We start from the raw sequence: 25,020 nt of genomic DNA, 5'->3' as shown, positions 1-25,020 counted from the left end.
AGAAGAGGAAGGTGTTTCTCTATGCGATAAAATAGAGGAGTTGAGAGTTGTGGCGTGTGGAAAATGATGGATGATGGGTGTTGGAGGTGAGGAACTTGGAGTGAAAAGGAATTGTGGTTGGGATGGTTACGGGTGAGGGGAGTCAAGGAGTTTGAGGTTAAGCCGTGGTATAAGGTGTTGGAGATGAAAATGAAGAGGAAAGGGATGAAGATGATGGACCATGGGCATGAGGTTATGATGGATGATGATTCAGTGAGTGTGGGGAGGGTGACGATGGTGTTTGGTAACAATGGCCCGTATACAAATAACCATGACACAATCATATGCAAATTTAACAACAACTTAACAGAGGTATATTCATGGGAAAGTAACCAACTCAGTAGAACATGGAGTGCAAGGCATTACTTACCTCCTGAAGATCCGATTGCTACTGCCAACCTTGCGCCTCCAATGAATCTCTCCTTTCCCTTTGACTAGCTTCTTCCTCCATTTCCTTGTTGAATGGTGTCTCTTGTTTTGCTTTGCAGGTGCCAATGTCTCCTTCTCAGCAATGGATGATGATCCAGTGAAGATGAAAATCCCCTGGAGCTCTCCAAAATCCCCCTTTCTCTATGCTTTTCTGTGCTTTTTGTGCCACTCTCTGCCACTCTCTGTGCCCCCCAAATCGCTCGTACCCCCCTTCCGTATCCTCTAAAACAGATTGTACTAGTATCTGCAACCCGCCTCTGCCATCCCCCTTTTACTACAGAAACGGTTTTCTGCCCCTTACTCCCCAACACACGCACACATTTTTCTTCTTTTTTTTTTAGTTATATTAATTATATTAAAATAAAATAAAATATAAAGAGGTAAAAAAAAATAAAATAAAATAAAATAAAAATAAAAATAAAATAATAAATAAAAAAACAAAAATAAAAAAAACAAAAAAAAACAACAATATAAATAAAAATAAATAAATAATAAAACCTAGGAGAATAGACTACAGTAAAAATCCAAAAATGATCCGGACGAAATTGGGTGTTGACATCTTGGTATACAATGTGTTATTAGTTTGACTTTGAGAATAACCAAGAATTTACAGAGCACAAGAGATAGTATTGAACCATTGTCGATTAGCTTTCTTCAACCTATAGAGAGATTTCTTTAATTAACATACCCGGTGGGCTTGGACGTTGAGAGACCTTGCAATAAAGCCATATAGATTTCTTGATAGCGTCCTCCTCGAGCTAGGTTGGGCCAAAGCGCGAAGATGAAGCTATGGAGGTGGAATTTGTGCGGAAGTAATGGATATGGTGGTGGGCTCACAATGTTGGTGAGGTTTTGGTGAGTATTTGTGGTAGGATGGAGGTGTTTGATGGATCTCCGGAGAGGTTGAGCCAACTCTAGAGAAGGGTTGTTAGAGGGACCTCATGGGATGCTCTAGCCTTGACTTGAGACAAGATATGTTTGCACACATTTTGGCATAATAACATTCAAATTCATCAAGTGATTTTACAAGGAAGGAGACCCTTCTATTTATAGAGAAAGGTGTCTCCTAAGTAGACAAGAAACCCTAAAAACTATCCACTCTTAAAGAAACATGTGGCAATCCTCTTTTACAAAGTTTCTCCACTCTTAGAGTGCCATGTGGCAATCCACTTTTGTAAAGTCTTCTCCACTCTTGAAGTAGCATGTGGCAATCCACTTTTGCAAAGTTCCTCCACTCTTAAAGTGCCATGTGACAATCCATTTTTGCAAAGTTTCTCCACTCTTAGAGTGACATATGGCAATCCACTTTAGTAAGAGTTTCTCCACTTAGAAAATGACACATGGCCACTTCCTTCTTAAGAAAAACTCTTCACTTAAGAGCTTGCCATGTGGCCATCATGTCTCATGGTGGGACACACTCTTTAAAAATAAGATTACAAACCATACAATACTTAGCCCTTAATACAAGGCCTAAAATTAAATACTATACTATTTGACCCTTAATACAAGGTCTAAAATACACACAATTTTACTAAGAACATGTTGATGGCTCATGATGATTAGAGCTCGGACCCACCTTTCATAGATGAATCCAACTCTTCTTAAGTATGCTTAACCATGGCTAGGGCATATGCCATCATACCCTCCCTCTTAAAAAGGATTTTTCCTCAAATCTTTAAGTTTCTTCAAAAACCCTCTTCTTCATATTGATCAACTTATGTATCAACAAAACCCTCCGGGGTCAAATAACTTTCTGCAAAAAATAAGAGATAAAGTAAGTGTTATTAAAATAATCAACCCAATTATGTAGTTTCCCTTTAAGTCTCGGCTTATCTTGTGTTGAATGCATATGCATTTTGAGTGACTTCCTTTTTTACCACCAAGTCTCATTTGGTCTTGTCTTTCCAATCTACTAAAGGAAGATGGAAAGAATACCCCTTTTGAATCTTTACACAAGCCTGTGGCCCTTAACATGAAGGCTCTTTTGTTGGGACACTCATTGGACATGTGTGTATTGCTTTGACACTCTGAACATTTGATTTTGTATATGTTAGTGTCATCTCTTTCCTTTTCTCTCTTATTTTTCATTTGTACTTGGTCTGTTTCAACTTGAGATGGTGTGAGAGGATGAAGTACAAACTTTCTATCTTTATGGTTGAAGGTTATCCCATTGGTACGACCATGATGTATGGTTTCCTTTTCAAAAAGCCAAGGCCTTCCTAACAAGATGTGACAAACTTCCATAGGTACTATGTCACATAGCACACTATCTTCATAATTCCCTATGGTAAACTTAACCTTCACTTGTTGATTAACTATCATGTCTTCACCATCATTAAGCCATTGAAGTTTGTAAGGTTGGGGGTGAGGCAATATAGTTAAGGCTAACTTTTCAACCAACCTAGTGCTACAACAATTGCAACATGAGCCACTATCCACAATAAGAGAACACGTGTTTTCTAAAACTTGACATCTTGTATGAAAGATGTTCTCTCTTTGGGTTTGGACTTGGGGACTAGGTTGATTCTTCAAAACTCTTCTCATTATGAGGAGATCTCCCTCGCATGGGTAGGAATCTTCTCCTTCACTCTCATCCTTACTTGTGCCTTTCTCCTCCTCCTCTTCACTACTATATGAGTCAACATCCCTCAAGATTATGGTCCTTTTAGTGGGGCATTGTGATGCCATATGACCTCTACCTTGACACTTAAAACATTTAATTTCACTAGTGCGCATGGATGATGATGATCCTTGATTGGGCTTCTCTTTCTCTTTCTCAAATTTCCTTAGGGTTTCCTCTCTTCTCACTTGTTTTCCCTCCCTCTTGTAGTCTTTCTTAACATATGATTTTGAGTGGTCAATTTTCAAACTTTTTCTCAAATGTTGTTGCTCTACCTTTATGCAAATTTGTACCAAATCATTAAGATCTTGATAGGGCAACAATTCCACTCTATCTCTAATATCAAGATTAAGACCACTTAGAAATCTAGAAATTGTGGTTCCTTCTTCTTCCCTAATTCCCGCCCTCATCATGTAGAGTTCCATCTTTTGCCTATACTCTTCCACACTCATGGTTCTTTGTTGGAGCCTTTGGAGTTTATCCATAAGCTCTCTATGGTAGTAGGAAGGTATGTGTCTTCTTCTTATAGCACTCTTCAAGTCATTCCAATATTGGACTTGAGGGGAATTGGAGAGTCTTCTTTCTCTCACTAGGGCAGTCCACCAATACATGGCATTCCCTTGAAAGCTTAAGGTGGCTAGGGAAACTTTCCTTTCCTCTATTATTTGATGACACTCAAAAAGTTGTTCTACTTTCATTTCCCAATCTAGGTATGCCTCAACATCTTCTTTCCCATGGAAATGAGGAAGGTCTATCCTAATCTCTCTTGGTGGTTGTTCACTCTCCCTTCTATACCTTCTAGGTGGAGGATGTTGGTAGAATTGTGCAGCAGTCCTACTATCTTGTTCAGGGTATGTGTTTTCTATGGGAGTTTTTGAACTTCTCCTTGAGTGACTCCTACTCCTACTTTTCTTTATCTCTTCTTGGACCTTTTCTTGTTTCTGGGCTAGAACTCTAAGTTCTTCTTCTAAGGTTTCAAGATATTGTTCTCTTTCAACTCTCTCTTTTTCTTTCAAAATGGATTCTTGCTTTTGCCAAAGTTTTAGTGATTTTAGTTCCTTAGCCATTTGTTCTAAATTTGGTTGGGCCTCTTCACTATAATCACTATCAATTTGGTAAGAAGGTTCCTTAGACATTCTTAAAAAAAATTCAAAATATGTAATGCACACACAAACTTATATTTCAAAAGTAAATTCCTTTAGAGATTTAAGGAGGCAAAATAATCTCAAGTTCACTTCCAGGAAAGAGAGGAGAATCACTAAGGATCACTTAAAATCCAAGCCTTTCCTAGCCAAAGTTTACCTCAAGTTCTCTTGCACCAAACTTCTCAAATGGAATTAGGTTTGATACACAAGTAGACACACAATAAATTATAAGCAGTTAAAGACAACAATTAAACTAGACTATGCGGCCCAATGGTAAAGTTAGAAGGCACTTTGGAACCTTCAAACTTTAACCAACTAAAAACGTTTTCAATATGGTTTACAAGTCTTTGTTAGGATATGGGATTGAGTATCACAGACTACCCCAAGATACCTAACAAGGTTATGAGTTACAAATCCAAAAGCAATACAATTTTACAACTCAAAAATGCGTAATACAAATAAATAATGTGTGTTCCTCTCTAAAGTGTTTCACTCCTTTTCTTCTTGTCTCTTCCTCAAGGTTTCAAGGTCCAAAGAGGTCTCCGATCACCCAATATACTATGTCCAATTTCGTTTTTCCTCCAAAGAATATCCTACACCAAATATCAAACCAAATCCGAAAGGTAGGAATCCAAAGAGAATGCAAATCAAGGGCCAATTTGAACAATAGCTCTTCAAAAGGAGTTATGTTGAGACAAAACAGAGAGTAATGAACAAGACAATCAAGAAAATAAAGCTTAAAAACAAAGGCTAGGCACTCAAAAGAATTACCTAAAGAAAGGCACTAGAATAGATGAATAAAACCAAAAACAATTAGAATAGAGAATTATTACTTCTTATCTTTACAAACACTTAGCTAATGGTGCACTGTAGGCAGAGACAATATTTTGTCAAAAGTGTCATGTCCAAGTCTCATATCCAAGGGTCATGTCCAAGTGTCATGTCAAGGTATTATGTCCAAGTATCATCTCCGAGTGTCATGGTAAAGTCTCATGTCAAAGTCTCAAGTCAAAGTAACTTTTTTTTTTTCACTTTTGCTTTTGCTTGTACTTTTACTTTTTTTTTTTTTTTACTTTGGCTTTTTACTTTTGTCTACACTTTTGTTTTTCAACACAAATTAGATCTGGACAATTTGTTTGGGTAGCTCAAAGTTCATGACTCAAAAAAACAAATGGAAGAAATCTTACTAGAATAAAAAAATAGAGTATGAAACTCAAAGAAACACAAGAGAAACTTAACTCTAAGAACTTGACAATGATCTAATGACAAGCATGAACTCAAATATGAAAGAAAAAAAAACACTCAAATGGATGTATATAGTGTAATTTCGAAATCCCAATGGGACATATTTTTTTATGATTTTTGCAAAGCCCGAACTAAGAGAAAATGACATAAAAATGACTACACATGACTCTAGACAACATGGATGGAATTAAAAATAATTTATAACCCAAAAATGACATTAAAACAGAACCAAATATATGAAGAAAGACTAGTGGTAAAAACCGAATGGTTCCGCAAAAGAACAAACTAGAACAATAAAAATAACATATATGGATGTAAACAATGGAAGACAATAAAGAACAACACAATAACAACAAGAAATACACAAAGATAGGTAAAGGACCAAGATACTTAGCTCTTGTAGACCCAAAGCTCTTGATACCAAATGATAGCGTCCTCCTCGAGCTAGGTTGGGCCAAAGCGCGAAGATGAAGCTATGGAGGTGGAATTTGTGCGGAAGTAATGGATATGGTGGTGGGCTCACAATGTTGGTGAGGTTTTGGTGAGTATTTGTGGTAGGATGGAGGTGTTTGATGGATCTCCGGAGAGGTTGAGCCAACTCTAGAGAAGGGTTGTTAGAGGGACCTCATGGGATGCTCTAGCCTTGACTTGAGACAAGATATGTTTGCACACATTTTGGCATAATAACATTCAAATTCATCAAGTGATTTTACAAGGAAGGAGACCCTTCTATTTATAGAGAAAGGTGTCTCCTAAGTAGACAAGAAACCCTAAAAACTATCCACTCTTAAAGAAACATGTGGCAATCCTCTTTTACAAAGTTTCTCCACTCTTAGAGTGCCATGTGGCAATCCACTTTTGTAAAGTCTTCTCCACTCTTGAAGTAGCATGTGGCAATCCACTTTTGCAAAGTTCCTCCACTCTTAAAGTGCCATGTGACAATCCATTTTTGCAAAGTTTCTCCACTCTTAGAGTGACATATGGCAATCCACTTTAGTAAGAGTTTCTCCACTTAGAAAATGACACATGGCCACTTCCTTCTTAAGAAAAACTCTTCACTTAAGAGCTTGCCATGTGGCCATCATGTCTCATGGTGGGACACACTCTTTAAAAATAAGATTACAAACCATACAATACTTAGCCCTTAATACAAGGCCTAAAATTAAATACTATACTATTTGACCCTTAATACAAGGTCTAAAATACACACAATTTTACTAAGAACATGTTGATGGCTCATGATGATTAGAGCTCGGACCCACCTTTCATAGATGAATCCAACTCTTCTTAAGTATGCTTAACCATGGCTAGGGCATATGCCATCATTTCTTCTTCTAGATTTGCATGCAAGAAGGCATTATCTACATCTAATTGGTGTAAAAACCAATTTTTGGAGGAGGCCAAAGCCAACACAACCTGTGGAGTGATCATTTTTGCCAATGGGAAAAAGGTATCCATGAAGTCAATACCTTCTATTTGAGTGTAACCCTTCACAACAAACCTTTATTGTATTGTTCGACTATACCATCTTGTTTATGCTTGACTTTGTAGACCCACTTGCAACCAAGGTTTTTGTGAGATGGTTTATCAACCAAGACCCAAGTATTATTTCTTGCCAGCGCCAATAGTTCTTAATCGATGGCTATCCTCCAACATTCATGTTTGGCGGCCTCAGAATATCTGGTGGGCTTAGGTGTAGTAGTGATATTCATGACAAAAGACTGATATGATATTCAAGTGTTAAACAATGATAGGAAAGTACTTGAGAAAGAAGATAGAGATTACCTTTGTTTGAAGATGGATGTGGTATACAATAGTGGAAACAGCAAGGGAATTTGAGATGTGACACTTTGACAGGTAATATATGCCTATATGTAGTAAAGTAACCAAGGGAATTTGAGATGTGATTTGTGGCACCAGTGTCTGCGATCCAACTAGAGATTAGTAGATTACCATTGTTTGTTGGAGTTGAATTAGTACAAGCATTCACATGAGTAGTGGGTGGTGTTAAGTCTCTCCGATCTTGTTGTGGCAGTAAACCCAATAGATTCTGATATTGGCTTACAGTAAAACCAAACCATGCACTTTCGTGGGGTTTTTTCCTAATGAATCTTTGATCTCATTTTCTTCAATTACCACCATATATGCAAAACTTGGAGCATGGGTTTTGGAATTTACGAACTTAAAACCAACAGGGAAACCATGCTTCTTATAACAAACGTCAATTGTGTGACACATTTTTCCACACCACGAACACTTCTTGGAAATGTATTTGCTATTCCAAAACATTGTCATGCCCTTAATTTTTCTTGGAGTATGAAGCTTCATTACTAGCCGCAATAAGAGCCTTTGATATAGTAACACTCTTAGAGGTAAAAATCTAACCACTTGATTCTTATTTTTCTCCTCTTCAATTTTCTGGATTACACCACATGAACATTTGGGGTTGCATGTGCAAACAGGAAGGGGATTCAAAACATCTAATTCATCCCATTAAGTTTTCAATGTAGTGTAAAATTCATATAGAGTTATCACCTTGCCTCAGGCTGAAGATTTCTTCTTGAATTTCTGAAATTTTGAATAGATCAGCATGTGAAAAACGCTCGCGGAGCTCCCTCCACACATATGAAGCCTTCTCACGCCAAAGAATGGATTGGGAAATATCCATGTTCATCAACTTTATTAGCCAGCTAAGATCAAGCATGTTACCTCGTTCCTATAAAGGAAAAGTTGCATGATTCTTTGGTGGTTTCGCAATTGTGCCTTCAACGAATCCTAGCTTGTTCTTTGTTAACAAGCTCATTTTCATTGCACGAGACCAACTGTGATAATTCTCATATGTGACCAGTGGTGAGACAAGGACAATGGAGGGACTCTCATTTGAGTGTACATATAGTGGATGCGATGACTTGCAAAGTATAAGGGTAAGATGCTTCATTAGTCATTGGTGTAGCAGAGTTCTCTCTAAGAGAGCTCTGATATCATAACAAATTAACAATTGAAACTGAAAAAGATAAAAAAATAATCTTATTTTATTGAATTATCGTAGAGGGGTATATATATATACATAAAAGGAAATAACAAAACTTAAAATAAGGAAACATAATGAATAATAAATAAAGATAATCAAATACTATAACAAATATAAATTAGTTAAAAACTAATTTGACTATGACGTGTATGACCAAAAGCAATGCCTCATTTGGTTTCATGGTTCTGTAGGATTATAGACAACATGGGAAACATTGCACTGGTAACTGATGAAAGTCTGAATCTTGACGACGAAAGCATAGAGAGCATGTGGCTGAGCTGGTAGCTCATTGCACTACTCCTGAACCCCATAAAAGGCCTGATATGTGGCATGCAGCGAATGTCTTGGTTCCTCTAGGGTTGCAATGGAACCTCGCCTGCACCCATAAACAACATGAAGAAGAAGGTTGTGACGTGATCTATGAAGGACATTATAATATGTTCATCTCGGAAATTCTCTATGGTCGTTGATATGTCTTTAATTTTATATATGTCAATTAATTCATTATTCGTTGAGATAATGTGGATATTAGAAAAAAAAATGTCCTACAAATTAGAAGAGCTCTCATTTGCACACTATAGTTATCAAAGTTGACTTTCTTTGTCAACTGGGATAAAGACACACTATTTGTAAGATTGGTTATCACTTATTTTTTTTTAACTCTGACACTCAGACATTCAAACTCATAGCTATAATACCAATTTGTTTACCAATTTTTATGGTATAAAGATAATTCTATTATAAAAAACATAACAAGTTTCTGAAAATCCAAAAATACATAAACACAACACTAACTCTTAAATTCTCAATATCATAAAACACAATAAAGATACAGCTCACAACAGAGCACCTCCTCTTTATTTTCACTTCTTGACCGTGCTGGAACACACCTTCTTTTTCTCTCTTCTCAGCACACATACTCTCTTCACGATGGTGGTATTTATAACAGCAAAACATCCCGTCTCTGAGAAGGCATCACAGCAATATGTAACACAATCATATCAATATCAAGCATGTCTTACAAGGTACAAAAGACATGTGTACCATCATGATAAAGAAATCATGTGGTCTCAATAACTTTGGTGACCCACGTGGCAGCTCTATCTCGTGAAGAAGATGAGAGGTCACGTGCTCTTCATTCGCACTAGTGGCGTCCATGAAATTTTCTGTGGTTGCCAGTGTTACAGATGAAGTGTCCAATAGTTGTCGGGTTCGAGGCCTGCGATTGTAAATACTAGTGGGGGCTTTGGTTTCGTGTGAAGCTGGGAAACAAAAGAGAGAAATGGACTGAAAGTTTGTCACGCTACACCTACCCCATCTTTCATATTCAACACTCTTATGCTTTGTTATTGGAATGTATTTAACTTACTCCTTGTACCCACATATTTTATTCACCACGCTCCCTGATGTCTGTTGTTTGGCCCTTTTATCAATATTTACTTTCTACACCTATCTTTCACTTTGCACACCTCACTTTAATTGCTCTGCCATTTACTATGCATACACTTCCATTTTTAATTTTTCTTTTTTCTAGCATTTGGGCTTTACTTCATTTTCAGGTTTTCTCATATCCCTATGCCATACCTTTTAACTAACATAATTATTTTCTTAAAAAATAACAAAAATATTAAAAATTAAAAAATTAAAAAATTAAAAAATTAAAAAGATAGTTTTCATTTTTATTTCATTGTATCTCTGCATGCATCGTGTCACTCTCACTTTCAAAAATACAAAAAATATTTTTCCCTTTTCACTGTTTTGTGTTTGTTCAACCACTTATATCGTCGGAGTGATACTTAGTTTCAAATTCATTTTTCTAAAAATAAAAAAAAATATAAAAGATTAAAAGAATGAAAAAAGTAATTTGTTTTGTTTATCTTTTGGTATCCTTGTGTCATTCGCGTCACGTTATAACCATTTTCTGAAATACAAAAAAATTAGAAAATTTTCAAAATAAAAAATATCAGCACTCTTTTACTTAAGCTCAAGTTTTGGTGGTCCAATTTCGCAAATAGTCAATACGATCTACGTGATATTTAATTCTCCACTGTAAATGAAAATATACATGAGTAAGACTAGTTATTGTTGGTTCACTTTCAAAACATCAAATTATATTTTAAATAACTTTTTAAAAAAGTACGTAATTTTAATTTGTTATTTTTAAATGATAATACGTAAGGGTAGTATAGTCAATCTTTATTGGACCCAAAAATCAAATAATATTTTTATTTTTTTATAGTATTATATTTGAAGAAAATTAAACATTTTTAAAATCACTTTAATTTTGTACGTGTCCACAGGTGGAAGATACTAATATTTTTCTTACGCATAATTAATTCTTGAGCCCAAAAATTAGTTTTCACAATTTTATTTTACGTGTCGACTTTAAAATTTATTTTCTAAAACTTTTTGTTTTCATCGTCCTGATTTCGGTTATAATAATATAAATTAAAGAAATTAATTACGTAATGTAAATATATCTTAGTAAGTATGCGTAAAGAGAAGGTTATAAAATTATTTCATTTGTCCTTATTTTTATTAGGAAAGATAAAATAAATGAATTTCTTATAATTGTTTCATAGTGGTTGTTTATGTATATTACAATCGCTTAAAAAAATTGAATGGAAGGATCTTCCAAAAACAGATGGAATGATTAAAAAGAATATAAGATATTTGTTTACATCAAGAAGTTCTATATGTATATCTTTTATCCATTATGTCTCCAATGGTTACAAGGTCTTAGGTATAGATAAAAAAGAAGATAAATTCATTATATCTATTATTAACTGTTTTGTGATGTGTCAAACTTATTCCACGAGTAAAGTTCTCATGAAATTTAAATCCATAAATAATTCCAGCTGAGTAAGGATCCTAAAAACAAAAACATTGTAACATCTTTATTTGTTAGTTTTGTATAAGAGAACCTGAGTTTCTCATCTTTACGCCATAATCGATTTCTTTCCCTTCAATTTTTTTTTTCTCAACTCAGAAAATAAAATAGTGAAAGTCATCTGAATGACCAAGAATATGCACTAAAAATATTCCCATCTACACTCTCATCCAAATAAAACACACAGACATAGACAACAAGAGAGATAAATTCAAATTCAAACCATCCATGTTGGTGAGATGTCATAAAAAGTGGTTGATAAAAACTTCAAAAAATAGCTCCTGAACATGCCACGGTCTAACTTTTAAATTTCACTCACCAAAATTAAACTATACATAGAAAGCGATGGAAACGGTATCCAAATGATGGTCCTATTAAATTGTGCCAATTCAAGAACCTTGGCTTTTTAATGTCAACCACTGAGGATGTTTAAGTCTCTTCCATGGCATAATAATGAATCTTATTTCTCTTAAAAAAGTATCAGATGAATTGAATCTCAACAACTTGTTAAGATAAGAACAGACTTCATAGAATTAATTCTACAGTTTTGTTTCACAGAAGCATACTATATTTCGAGTTAAAAATGAAAAGATTAAACAAAACCCAAAATATCATTAACATTAAAAATGGAACTGGGGTTCTTAAAATGCAATTGTTTCTGATAAAAAATCAAATCTTTGTTTTGGATTAAGGGTAACTCAGTTGTCAGAGATATAATGGATGTATTCAATTTTATTGATAAAGAAAATCTTTATTTTGGTGCATAAAGAGTACAGAGAAAGTGCAAAACAAACACAAAGACATTGAAGATAAATCAACCAACCGCTTCAAAAGGGGCCCACAACCCACCGTTTTGCTTATAGATGCAATTAGATTGAGAATATTTTGAATAAGTAGGGAAGAAAAATCCAAATCAATTTCCTCCAACTCATTATTTATAACTGTTGACCTGCATCATCTGTCATAAACTATAAAGATCCAATTTTTTCTACCGTCAAAATCAATTTACAATTTCTGGTAAAATTTAATGAGAATGTGAAAATAATGTTTCATATACCCAATGTTTACCATGACTTATTTTTCTGATATGTTGAAGAAGTACCGTAAGCATGAATATCTTAACTTTTAGACAGTATAAATATAGTAACAGTTATGATGTGATAATCAAGCAAATGTCTTCTTTATAAAACTCAACAAGTACACAAAAGGCCCTGTCTTTTATTTTGTTGCTTTCTTATATGGAAGGATTCATCTTGGTGTTTTGCTAGAAATCATTGTATTATTTTTTTAAGGGCATATTTCACACATATAAAATGGAGGGTGCAAGGAAGAGAAAGCTAGCTATCTGCTCCAGAAAATGGGGAACTGGAAGGGTTGGAGGTACTTCAAGAGGATGTCTATCTACCCAATTAAGAGTATCCTCCTTAAAGTGACTTCAAATTTCATGTTCAAATCTAAAGGTAAAACTACTTTGAAGTTGAGATGCTATGATTTCACCCAAAATTCTGAATCACATAGTTAACTTTTCTTTGATATTGTCTTCTTATTTATGGAGTTGAACACAGGAAACAGAAATGGACTTCTGAATCTTTATAAAGATATGGAGTCTTGTGGAGAATACTCAGATATCCAAGTTATGTGGAAGATGATTGAGTCTTCCTCTCCTCAAAACACATGTAACAAGAAAAGGATCAACATGTCTTCGTACTGGGTCATGTGTTTTAGGCCAACTTGAAATATTGTTGTGTGGTTATTTAAATGGTGATGATTTTTACTTGATGGATGGATCAGTCCAAAGGTTTATTCAAAGTATCATAGGTAGATGTATGAGAAAGGGGAATCAAATTTTCTTCGAGTTCCATTTCTTCAGCTTCTACTTCTTCCCACACATCATTAATTATGTTTCCAAGGGAAGTGAAAGTGAATTATCAGACTTTGAATTATTCAGTATCAGCTGAGTTTTAGTCTATATTTTGGGTCTACATTTCAGAAGTAAAGGTCTGCATTAAAGTTTGTAAATACAAGCTCGAGTTATGTTCATTTTGCATACTATATGCTTTTAAAGCAACCCTGATGTTGCTTTCATTTGAAACTCAGTGTGCGAATTACTAAACAGGAAACCAAAACATCCACAAATGAAGTTTGGTAAGACAAATATAGCTCAACAATACAGCTGAACAGAAATCAAAAGTAGCACAAAGCATTGCCATCCATTTCCTTCAGAAAAGTAGAGCTCCTCCATAAAAGAACCAGAAATCACATAAACTACGCATTTATCTGGTTAAGTTAATATAGGTGTTACCAGTGCAACTCTTACAATTTACCAATATCCAAATTGCCCATTTCTATGTGTATCATTTTCTTCCGAAATACAGATTTATGCTTTGATTTGAACCAGAATGTATAGGTATAAGTAAGAAGAGTACTGCTTTTGATACTTGTACTTGACAGATGGCCTTCAATTGAAGACATTGTGTGCTTACACTCGTTTATTGTCATAGCTTAAATTGAATAAGTTGTTTTATATAGAAATACATTAAACGTATGTTTTAGGTATATGGTTTTAAACAAACGTATAATTTGAACTGTATTCTCATTACCAAGATTATAAAATTTTTCATGACATCAAGTCAAACTAATTGCAGTTGAAAAGAGAAAGAAATATCAAATGATATTGCATAACATGTAGTCTTTTACATACTTGCTGCGACAACACTACAAGTTCTTACACCTCAATACAGAGGAAAAACATTTAAATTCTACTTCTAAATTAGAAAACAGCTCAGAAGGCAATGGAAGAACAAATGGAAACGAGAACTATAAAGACTATTCAAGCAGCATGTCCATCATGAAGAAGACTTTGATCAAAGTGCCACACACCTGCAAGCCATAAAGTATAATGTAAGTAGAAGTAATAGGTATTGGGAGAAAATTACCATACTAATGGAAATGTACACCAAAGGCATAGTTTTCAACAAATATGAGAAGTAATGTAGCAAAACATACCGTGACCCTTTCCGACCCTCCTCAGTTGAGCCACATACTCTGATATCTTCTTAATTGCTTCAACCTGTACAGAAGAAAGAGATATGTTTTATTTAACGCATAAAACACATTGGTAATATAAGCAAGATACAATCTCAATTTGAAAAATCAAGCTCAGTGTTCACTACACAGGTACAAAAGTAATGAGTTTCAGTTTTTATTAGCCTCATTCAACAAACACCCCCATTTAGTGGTTTGCTTTGGAAAAAACACACAGTTCATCTATATTCTTTTTTGGCAATTTCTTTCAATTTCCTAATATATATTGTTAAATGCCGAAATTTCTATGGATACACAACCACTCTGCAGTTTATATGAGTTTCACCTGTTCAGACAGAAACTCGCTTTCTATGAAGTCAGCCAATTGAGGGTCATTGTTGCGATCTGCCACCTGTTAGATCAAATAATTTGAGTTCCACATGAAAAAATAATTAAGAGAAAAACAAAAACTAAAAGCAGAAAAGTAAAGACGCATTACACTGTGCACACTCCGAAGTTTCTCATTCACCAACTTCTCCAAAGACAAAGCTAATTCCATTGCTGAACAAGAAAATAGAGGAAAGTCAGCATATATATTCCATTGACATCACATGAGACCACATTGCACAGTTTCAGAACTTAACAGAGTCATTAAAAGAGTAACTAAATCAGCAAGCTCACCATGTAATGCATCCCCCTTTTCCACATGCTCAAATTCTGAGGGTACATTCTTGATGGAGTGAAGAACAACTCTTCCACCACGAGTGTTCTAAACAATTTAACAAGAACCACATTTATCAGTATATTGTCATGTAACATTAGAGAAGTTAATTTTAGTTGGATGATTTGGAGTTAACAGTTAATTATAATTGAACCTGATATTTCATAAGCTTTTCAGCATGCTCTCTTTCTTCTTCACTAGATTCCTTGAAGAACCTGTTTTGAACAATAAAAGCTCGAGAAATGAACATCCGTTTTGAGAAATGGAAGAAACTTTAAGGGAAAGAAGACACAAGGGGTTTAGAGTTAGTTACTTGGCAAATCCCTTGAGAGCTACGTTGTCCCTGTCAAAGTATGCAAACAAGGAGTGGTACACATAGGAAGCATTGTATTCCACACTGAGACACAAAACCGAAGAGGAAAAACTCTTAGCAGGGCACCAGTATTAGAAGCAGCAAATAAAAAATTATATAAAATTTCACTCTTGTTTTTTGAATGCGTTTTTAAAAATCCCAAAATTTTATCAAATTTGTTTTTAATACATCTTTTAAAAGTGATGGTTTTGGTCCTGATGTTGTGAAAAATTACTGCTTTGGTCCAGATCTTGTACTTTCGTTTCGAAGTAATTAAGGACAACCACCGCACCTCAGAAATGATATGTTAAAACCAAAACCACAATTTTTATAGTACAAAAACAGAGGATTTTATATATACATATTTTACCCTTTTTAATTTCAGGATCAAAACTCGCAGAACAGAGATCTAAAAAATAGAAGCAGAGTGATTGTTAAATGTTAGATTCTTTTATGAGATCAATGATTATCATTCGTGTCCTTATAATAATCATCATGCGATTTTTAATTTATAAGCCCTAGTACAAGGAAAAGTTAAATCACTCAATAACGCAAAAGACTCACTTTATATATTAAAATAATCGCTTGATCTGCTTAAATTAAAAAAAAAAAAAAACTCTTAAAAGTGTTCTTTTTATTTCTGTTCTCATCTGTCTATTATAACCTTTTCAATCTGTTTAAACAAATCTCTTTAAAAAGGGGACAGAAAACACAATAACAGATTTGTAAACAAAAACATCACAGATAATAAAAACAAAAAGAATAGAATCACAAGTAATTACTCCAAAATTAACCAAACAAAGAGGTGAAAATCAAAGAAGTGCTCACTTAATCTGCTCGTTAATCGCAGATTCGCAATCATCAGCGTAATACTGACGAGCCAACGAAACCTGTGGAGCAGTGGGAACAGCGAGCTCTTCCTTCTTAACCTCCTCAAAGGGTTCAAAGATCACCCCAGTGAGAGGCGCAGTTGAGGCAGAAACCCCAAGGTTTCTGCTTTCCCCTTTCTTATTCAGAAAACTCAAAGAAACAGAACAAGTTGGGTTTCTCGCGGCACCCCCAACACAGTCTGAGAGGGAGAACCCAGAAAAGGGAGAAACTTTAGAAGGAGCGAGGGCCATGAGATCAAAATCTCCAAAAGGGTAATCGAAAAAGGCTGAGAAACAGGGAAAGGAAATGGAGAAGGAAGTAGAAGAGACAATGGCGGCTAAGAATTGAGGTCTGAGTTGTGGTGGTGGTGAAGCTTGCGTGGGACAAGAAGGTATATGTAGGTGGAGGGAGGGGTATTTTGGGAGTTTTGAAAAGTGAGATCTATATTTTGGAGCGTTGGATGGAAAACAGGTGGACGGTTAGGATTTATTGAGGAAAGGGGCGTGTGGCGAGCTCGTGGTGAAAGTGTGAAAGGAGAGATAAAGGAGATATTGTTTCCACGTAAGAATAGTTGGCATCATTCGTTAATGTAGGGACAGGTGTTTCCCACTATAATTCACAAGCATCTTAAACCAATATAATATTTTATATTTTTTATACACTTTTTAAATTTATAGAAGGTTTAATCCTTTTCGACATCCCTATTTATGTACCAATGTCTCAATTGGGTCCTCGTTTTCTAAAGTGTGTCAAAATGGTCCCTAATTTTAAAAATTGATATAAATTGAGTCCTTTCCGTTAAGTTGGCTGGACGGCGAACGAACGCTCGTCCACTAGAGAACGAGCGTTCATTCGTTATCTCAGCATCCACTCATCAATTTTTTTAACGCCGTCCAGCCAACTTAACGGAAAGGACTCAATTGATATCAATTTTCAAAATTAGGGACCATTTTGATACACTTTAAAGAACGAGGACCCAATTGAGACATTCGTACATAAATAGGGATGTCGAAAAGGATTAAACCTTTATAGAATTCAAAATTATAATCTAACTGTTACCTATTTCTTATTTAATCATTCAAATTTATTTTTCAATATATTAGGTTTAATATTTGTAGGGAATAACCTTTTAGTTAGTTATTGACCGATGGTCTACGACATTAATATATTAGAATTTGAATTAGTTAATCGTTCCACTTTAAAGATGGTAAAACTGTCGTAAACGATTAAACATGTAATAATATTATTTATAATTAAGTTTATAAATAAAATATGTTTATAGATATTAGATTATGATTACGTCGTTTATTTTGATATTTATAAATTAAATTTTTTTAAATTCATAAATACAAATTTAAAGTAATAATATAAATAATTATATTTATTACAAATTTAAGATTTTTTGCTAACCAACCATACATTCGTATATAACTTGAAAAAAAAAATTTAAAGGACTTTATAACTAGCAAAAATAACTTCAAAATATTTAGAAAAAAATGGGGAAATAATATTTTGATGGTATCGGAAACTCCACATCTAAAACAATATTATAATGTTGAATCATTGTAATATTTATATATTTTGAAATTATCATTGTAAGTAATTCACATAAATACGCTCTGATTTAAGAATGTATATAAATATTAATTTTTATTTATGGGAACTTAAGGTACTTTTAAATCTTTGATATTTTTTCATTTTAAGCAAAGGTCAATTGGATCTGTAATAGGCATATGCAATTGCATATATTTTCATATAAAATATAGAAGATTCACCGATTTCTGGTTCTAAATCACATTATTCTTTAATTTAAAACAAATCAATTTAAACAATTAAAAAATTACTTATATCAAACCAAACACATTTTAAAACAAAGAATCATGATTTCTGACCATCATAACTTTTACACATAAAAACCCTACGCCTTTAAATTATATTAAATGTTAAAATAAAGGCTAGTTTCATAAATAATTAAAAATAAAAATTTGGTAGAAATATATAAAGGTCTCCAACGTCCTAAATTTAATAACTTACCAAATAATAATTAGAGTTGCTTAGTAAGTTAAATAGTTAATGTTTCAGCTGGATCCGGGCGGACCCTGCAAAAACACACGAGCTTACTGTTGAAGGCGGACGGGCGGACGACCTGTTGTGAGTGCGGACGGACGACCGATGGCGGGTGATCCTTCACTCGAAGATGAGCCGGGTGAACGACGAAGACGCACTGCCGGGCGGTTGAGAAAACGGGCGACTGATGGTGAATACTGGAGCCGGACGTTCGCTCCCTGCTTCAAGCGGGACGGACGTCCTCCCCTCCTGGCGGATGATCCCTGGCATTCAGTTCCAAACTGGACGGGCGTCCCTCTTCTCCTTAGCGCTGCTTCACCCTCCCAATGGGGAGGGGCCGGGTACCTGCTAAAGGCACTCCGACGCTCAAGTCAGTAATATGACAGGGCATTGAATAATGCATGCATGAGTTGCGTTCTAAGCAATCTGTCCAGAAATCATACCTGAGACCTTTATTTATACTGATCGTAATGGGCTTTTACCTTTTGGGGGCCTTCAAACGGCCCAATAACATCTTAATCTTTATTAAGGACTTAATGTGTCATTAGCATTTATCCCGCGTAATTAGCGAAGTACATAGGCTGGGAATGAGGGTCGGCCAGGGATGTTACCCTGGGTGGGCGTCCAGCTCTTGGGCGGACTTCAATTCCATGGATGGACGTCCAATCCTTAGGCGAACGTCCAGCTCTTGGGCGAACGTCCTCCTCTGGGCGGACGTCCTACTCTGGGCGGATGTTTCATACTGTCGGGCGTTCCACATTGGGCGGACGTCCAGCACTTGGGCGAGCGTCCACTTCATGGGCGGACGTCCTACTTGGGCGAACGTCCAGCACTCGGGCGGACGTTCCATATTGGGCGGGTGCCCGATATTGGGCGATCGTCCTTGGGCGAGCGTCCACTCCATGGGCGAACGTCCGTCCAGCACTCGGGCGGACGTTCCTTATGCCGGGAGGGCCTGTCGGTACAGTTAACTTTTAAGTTATTTAAATAATTTGACTAATAACTTTTTTAGTAAAATATTTAAAATAATTTATTTTAAAATTTTCTGTCTTATTTTGGATGACTTATCATTTTTATTTTATTTATTTTTTTCAGATAGACTATTTTACATGTTAAATATTTTTTATTGTCTTTATTCTTTTATCTAACATTATGTATTTCAAAGTTTATAGGTACAATTAACTATTGTATTATTTTTTTAGTATTTTTTAATTACTTTTAATTTTTATATAGTTCAAATTAAAAATTAAAAATTAAAAATTATTTCACATTACAGAATATGAAAAATGAAAACTGCGCACAATAAAAATTGTAAGAAAATATATAATATAATAATAGTTTAAATTGGAAAATAAAAAATTAAAATAAATAATAATTAAATTTAATTAATAGTTTTTAGATGAATTAATTTAAATAAAATGACTTATTCAAATAAATAAAAACATGTATAAATTTTTAAAAATAAATAAAAATACTAAATTTTTTAATAAGAATTTAATTATTTAAAAATTTATAATTATAATTAATATTTAATATGTTTTTGTCTGTTATGAAATTAGTTCATTTTCATGGATTAATTTAGTCTCATCATTAGAATTGTGTAAATTTAATTATGAAAGTATAGGAAAAACACTACAGGAGATGAATAGTGTTTTAAAATCCTTTCCCCAGCCACATCTAATAACTTGTATAGGAGATATATAATTGTAATATGTTTAGACGTTGATTATAACAAAATAAGTAAATGGAAAAAGTTTTAGATAATTAAAGCAATAAGCTACAAATTTTATACTAGTTCTGTAAAGTCTATTAAAATTATCTATGTTTAATAAATAGTAGCATTTTTAGTAGTAGTAATTTTAAAGGTAGAAAATATAATTAATGAGAAAATTATGATAAGCAAAAAATTAAAAATTTATGATAATGGATTATAGTAATTTTAGAAGAAGGAATTTAAAATTTTGAAAATTTTATTTTAGAATGTTTTGTAAAAAAAGGGTTTAATTATTCAGGAAGTCCCTATTTTGGAGGAGAATCTCAATTTCGTCCTGTTCTTTTTCATTTTCTCAATTGGGTCCTAATTTAGTAAAAATTGCAACAATTGGGTCCAACGGCGTTAGTGTGTGGTTGATGTGGCATGCTGGAACCCGTTTCTTAATTGACGTAGCACACTGAAGTAGGGGTGTAACACCCCTTATAGGATATATTAATAATAATAATAATAACCTTGAAGCATGAATCTTATGAAAGTGTTTATTTATTTATTTATTTTATACCACACATAAACAAACCATACACACATCATAAGTTCATACATTACAACAAACCAAATCTTAATTGTTTCTTAAAATAACAAAATCAAACGAACATAAATAAGAAAACATTATAAAAATCCCAATAAGTTTTATTCCCGTCTCTCTCTCGAAGAGCTATTCCAATCGAGCTTTATCTGCAATACCATCTACTCCCGTACAAGTACGATCATCGTAGGTGGAAACCACAACCACAACATTTCAGGGTGAGAAACCAGAAATATCACATCATAAACACATTACATATAAATTATATAATCTCCATGATTTAATATAAATCGACACACATGATATTGCAGACTAGTCTTTCATAAACAATGTCGTTTACTTGTAATTCGTCGTCATAACCTGCTCTCAATAACAGGCGACCCGAGCCGTCTTCCATCGCGACTTCAGACCTATCTCCCCGACTCCTCAAGGACTAACGAGTAAAAACATCGATACTACGCGTAACGATGCACTATACTCAACACAAGCCGAAGTCATTGGGCGAGACATTCACCTCCTCGCGCAGAAGAAGGTGACACTCAAGTCTCAGTCTCACGTATGAGACTAGCAAAAATGCTCAAAAGACAGACGAAGTTACAAATAAATAACATAGTGTATGTACCACCTCCAAAAGAATAAATGTGCTCAATCACGAATTCATACATATTCTCAATAATATGTATAAATAAACCAATAATGGATCAAAGAAATAACCAACAATTCTCAATAATTGTTTCAAAATACCACCGGAGGAATTACGGATTCATACATATTCGCCAAACGCTATTTGGAAGAGAACTATTCCTCAAACACTATTTTCAAATCACCAACGTTAATGAACGAACGCTGTTAAACGAACGTTAATGAACGAACGTTATTTGCTAATCACCAAGCCGAACGTTAAAAACCAAGCATAAGCCGAACGCTCACTCACGACCATACCATGGCCAAACGCTCACAATCACAATTGCACCAAGGACGAACGTCCAAGATCCACACCGAACGCTCACATATATCCAAAAACCGAACGTTCAGGATTCAAACCTAAAATATCGAATTTTGATCGAACGCTTAACACATCTAAATCACTGGATAATCTCTTGACGAACGTCTAGTATTTAACTGACTCAAGAACGAACGCTGACGCTCGTTACATGAGAATACCGAACCGAACGCTCATATTAGTTTGGCCGACCACTCACTGTTGGGACGAACGTTAAAGATCAAGTTAAGGCCGAACGCTGAAGAACGAACACCAGGTTGGATTCAACACTACTGAGCCGAACGCTAAGATCAATTACCTAGGCTGAACGCTAAACCATTGGACACCATATTTCATCACTGTTTGGACGAGTGCTTAAAGACCAAACATCCTCAAAGAACGAACGTTCGATAAACCATAGTATGACTGGACGCTTATAATTCTATGGACGTTCACTATCTGAGAATAAGGGACATAAGACCGAACGCTCTTTACAACCTAAGGACGTTCGTCTTGAGATCAAGGCCGAACGTTCAAGATTACACTACAAAAATACTAAGTTAAGGACAAACGCTCATTAATTCACTGTTTAAATACGATTTGGACGAGCGTCCCATAAATTAAGACGAACGAACGCGAACGTTCGTTCAGAACCGAATGCTTATGACGACCACTGAGCAATTTGGACGAACGTCCAATTTCACCAGAACTGGACGAACGTTCTGAAGTTGGTCGACCACTATCTGGTCGAGCATTGTTTGGACGGACGTCCAATTTTGACTCACCAAAATTGGACGAACGCGCGTTCTGCAGAAATTCTGCAGAATCGCGTCAGATTTCAGAAACCCCAATTTCATCCCCTTATTCCCAGATTTTACCCAGATTTGCAGTAAACACATAATATCTCAAAAATCAAGGAAATAAATCAACTCCCCTTACCTTCTACCCATCATACAATATACATGCACCATCAAACATACATATACAGTCTAGCTTTTAACTACCCCAACATGCAAACAGCTATATAAATCCTAGTTTCCCCCCTTACCTCTAGTTCCAGTGAGTTTCCACAATCCTTTGAGGTTCAAAGCAAAGACCAAAGATGGCTTTCTTTCCTTGCGTAGTAGTGCTTCCCACAATTCAAAACCATACTCCGAACCTAAGTTTTAGCATAGTATGTATATTCCTCCCCTCTCTCACATAGATTAGAGTTTATATAAGAAAATGGTAGGTTCTCCTCTAAGTCAAAATTCACGTTTTTAATATGCACCATGTAGCTTAACTATATGTTTCCTACTTAACTCTATAATCTATCCTAAACCCTACAAAACAAAAGAAGCTAAGCTATGGAAAAATATTTCAACACCTATTGCCGACAATGTCACCTTCAGAAACTCAAATTATGCAAAAGAGGAAACACAAGTACAAAACTATGCTCTTTCCATTTCACTACCTTACGTAAACTACTTCTCACACCATCCAACTTTTCTTTTCTTTTTCTTTATAATAACATTTCATCTTCCAACATCACGGTCCCACCTTTTTGTCCTTTTCTACATATAATATTATTCATTATTTTATACTACATTAGGTCCACTTCTTCCCATTTCACGTTAATGCCTAAAAGCTTAATACCAACACTCTTTTTTTTCCACAAATAAATGGCTTTCTCTTTCCATCATTTATTATTATAGGTCCCATAAAAGAAAACTTACAGAGGCATGCACCACAACATAATACACACTTCCATGTAACCAAAGAGTTCTCCCACTTCTCAATATATTCTTTTTGTCATCAAAAGCTAAGGCATCAGTAAAAGTATTTTCTAAAATTAAGATAACATTAGTTCTAATTAATTTATTTTATTCACTTTCTTAATATTTTCATTACACAAACAAATCATAATTAATTATTTAGTAACACAAAATATAGTAAAATAAAAGTATATTTTTTTTTTTATTTTACACAGGTCTTACAAGGGGCACCTTAATTGACATGGATAATTGTATTTTTTTTAAGTTTTAATGAAAAGGAAAGTAGGAATGAAATATTGGGATTGGGATTAAGATTCAATTTTATCAAATTAGGGATTGGGAGAAGTTTGTTCTGACATTGTGGGGTTCTTGTAGGGTTCGTGCAAAGTTCAATCAATTTCACAAATTGGGGTATGAATTTGGGGATTTAGGGTTTAATCGAAGTTGACGTTGACAGAGAGCGTGCTTTTGTCGTCGTAGTCGGAGTTGTGGGACCTTGTTCCACTGGAATCTCGAGTGACCAGGTCAGTAAAAGTTTGGTTTTGTATTGATTATTGATTAGAAATCTCATATGTTGTGTTATTTTTATTGCGATGTTGGGTTGTGGTCCCCGTGGTTGTATTGTGTTTCATTTTTTATTGCGATGTTGTGGTCCCCCATGTTTAAAGTTATTTTTGTCTGTGTGTCTGACTGTGTTTTGTTTATGGTGTTAATACATGTTTTGTCGTCATGTGATTGCATTATAGGTGTATAAATACATATATATATATATATAGTGTTTTGCGTCATGGAAGAGGATATTGAGGTTGTCTTTCACCATGGAGGGAAATTAGTTAATGATGGGAAGCTTAAGTATGAAGGGGGGAGACATCTAGGTTTTTGTTTGACCCAGATGTTTGGAGTTATTTCGTGGTTGTTAATGTAGTGAAAGGTTTGGGATACAATGGGTTTAAAGATCTGTGGAACTCTGTAGGAGGGGCTTCAGTGTTGGATGATAAGTTAGAGTGTTTGTGTGATGACACTGCTACCATGCATATGGTTAATTTAGCTAGGCTGAATGGTGAGGTGCATGTGTTTGTGATACACCCTGTTTCTGAACCCGAAGTTATACATATGCTGGAATATGTTGGTAATGATGAAGGACAAGTTGAAGAGAGGGTTGATGTTGATGGTGAACAACAAGAGATGGGTGATGTTGATGGTGAATGGGGAAATGACAAAGAACCTTTCAGAAGTGGAATGGGGAGCAAGACACTTTCGGTGGTGAAGTCAAAATATTATTTTTAATAAAATATTATCAAAGAAAAACCTAAATAGTGCCAAATCTTAGCCTATAAATAGCAAGAAGGGGGAAGGCTGAAATTTGCACCAAATATTGAGAGATTTTGAGAGAAGAGAGAGTTGGAGGAAATTCTAGTGTAAGGGAAAATTCTGGAAGTTTTCGGGGAACAATTTCCATGCAGGAGATTAAGTCTGGAATAGAGGTAAGGGGAGCTACTCTTGAGTCTTTTGTTTTTGCATTATCTTCAATCTTGAACATGCAATCTTTTG

The 25,020-nt window shown here is 34.8% G+C and overlaps 1 protein-coding gene, 1 long non-coding RNA gene and 1 pseudogene across 2 annotated transcripts; 2 read left to right on the top strand and 1 right to left on the bottom strand.

The window, feature by feature from the left end:
• The window catches only part of LOC128195290 (receptor-like kinase TMK4), a 29,446-nt pseudogene extending 20,467 nt beyond the window's left edge, over positions 1 to 8,979 (top strand).
• A 3,605-nt stretch (positions 8,980 to 12,584) lies between these two features.
• LOC108329282 (uncharacterized) lies at positions 12,585 to 13,897 on the top strand. Its single transcript, XR_001832221.2, has 2 exons — positions 12,585 to 12,859; positions 12,965 to 13,897. It is a non-coding gene; the product is annotated as an uncharacterized LOC108329282 (long non-coding RNA).
• A 332-nt stretch (positions 13,898 to 14,229) lies between these two features.
• Positions 14,230 to 16,617, bottom strand: LOC108329281 (ferritin, chloroplastic). The gene is given in 8 exon segments (NM_001329818.1): positions 14,230 to 14,279; positions 14,406 to 14,469; positions 14,770 to 14,835; positions 14,923 to 14,984; positions 15,105 to 15,192; positions 15,299 to 15,359; positions 15,458 to 15,541; positions 16,325 to 16,617. Coding segments are annotated over 8 exon segments (768 nt in total).
• Positions 16,618 to 25,020: the final 8,403 nt, after the last annotated feature.

Source organism: Vigna angularis, chromosome 2 (assembly GCF_016808095.1).
Source record: "Vigna angularis cultivar LongXiaoDou No.4 chromosome 2, ASM1680809v1, whole genome shotgun sequence".
Classification (NCBI taxonomy): Eukaryota; Viridiplantae; Streptophyta; class Magnoliopsida; order Fabales; family Fabaceae; genus Vigna; species Vigna angularis.
Note: the sequence above shows the minus strand (reverse complement) of the source record. Positions and strands in the feature narration are given on the sequence as shown.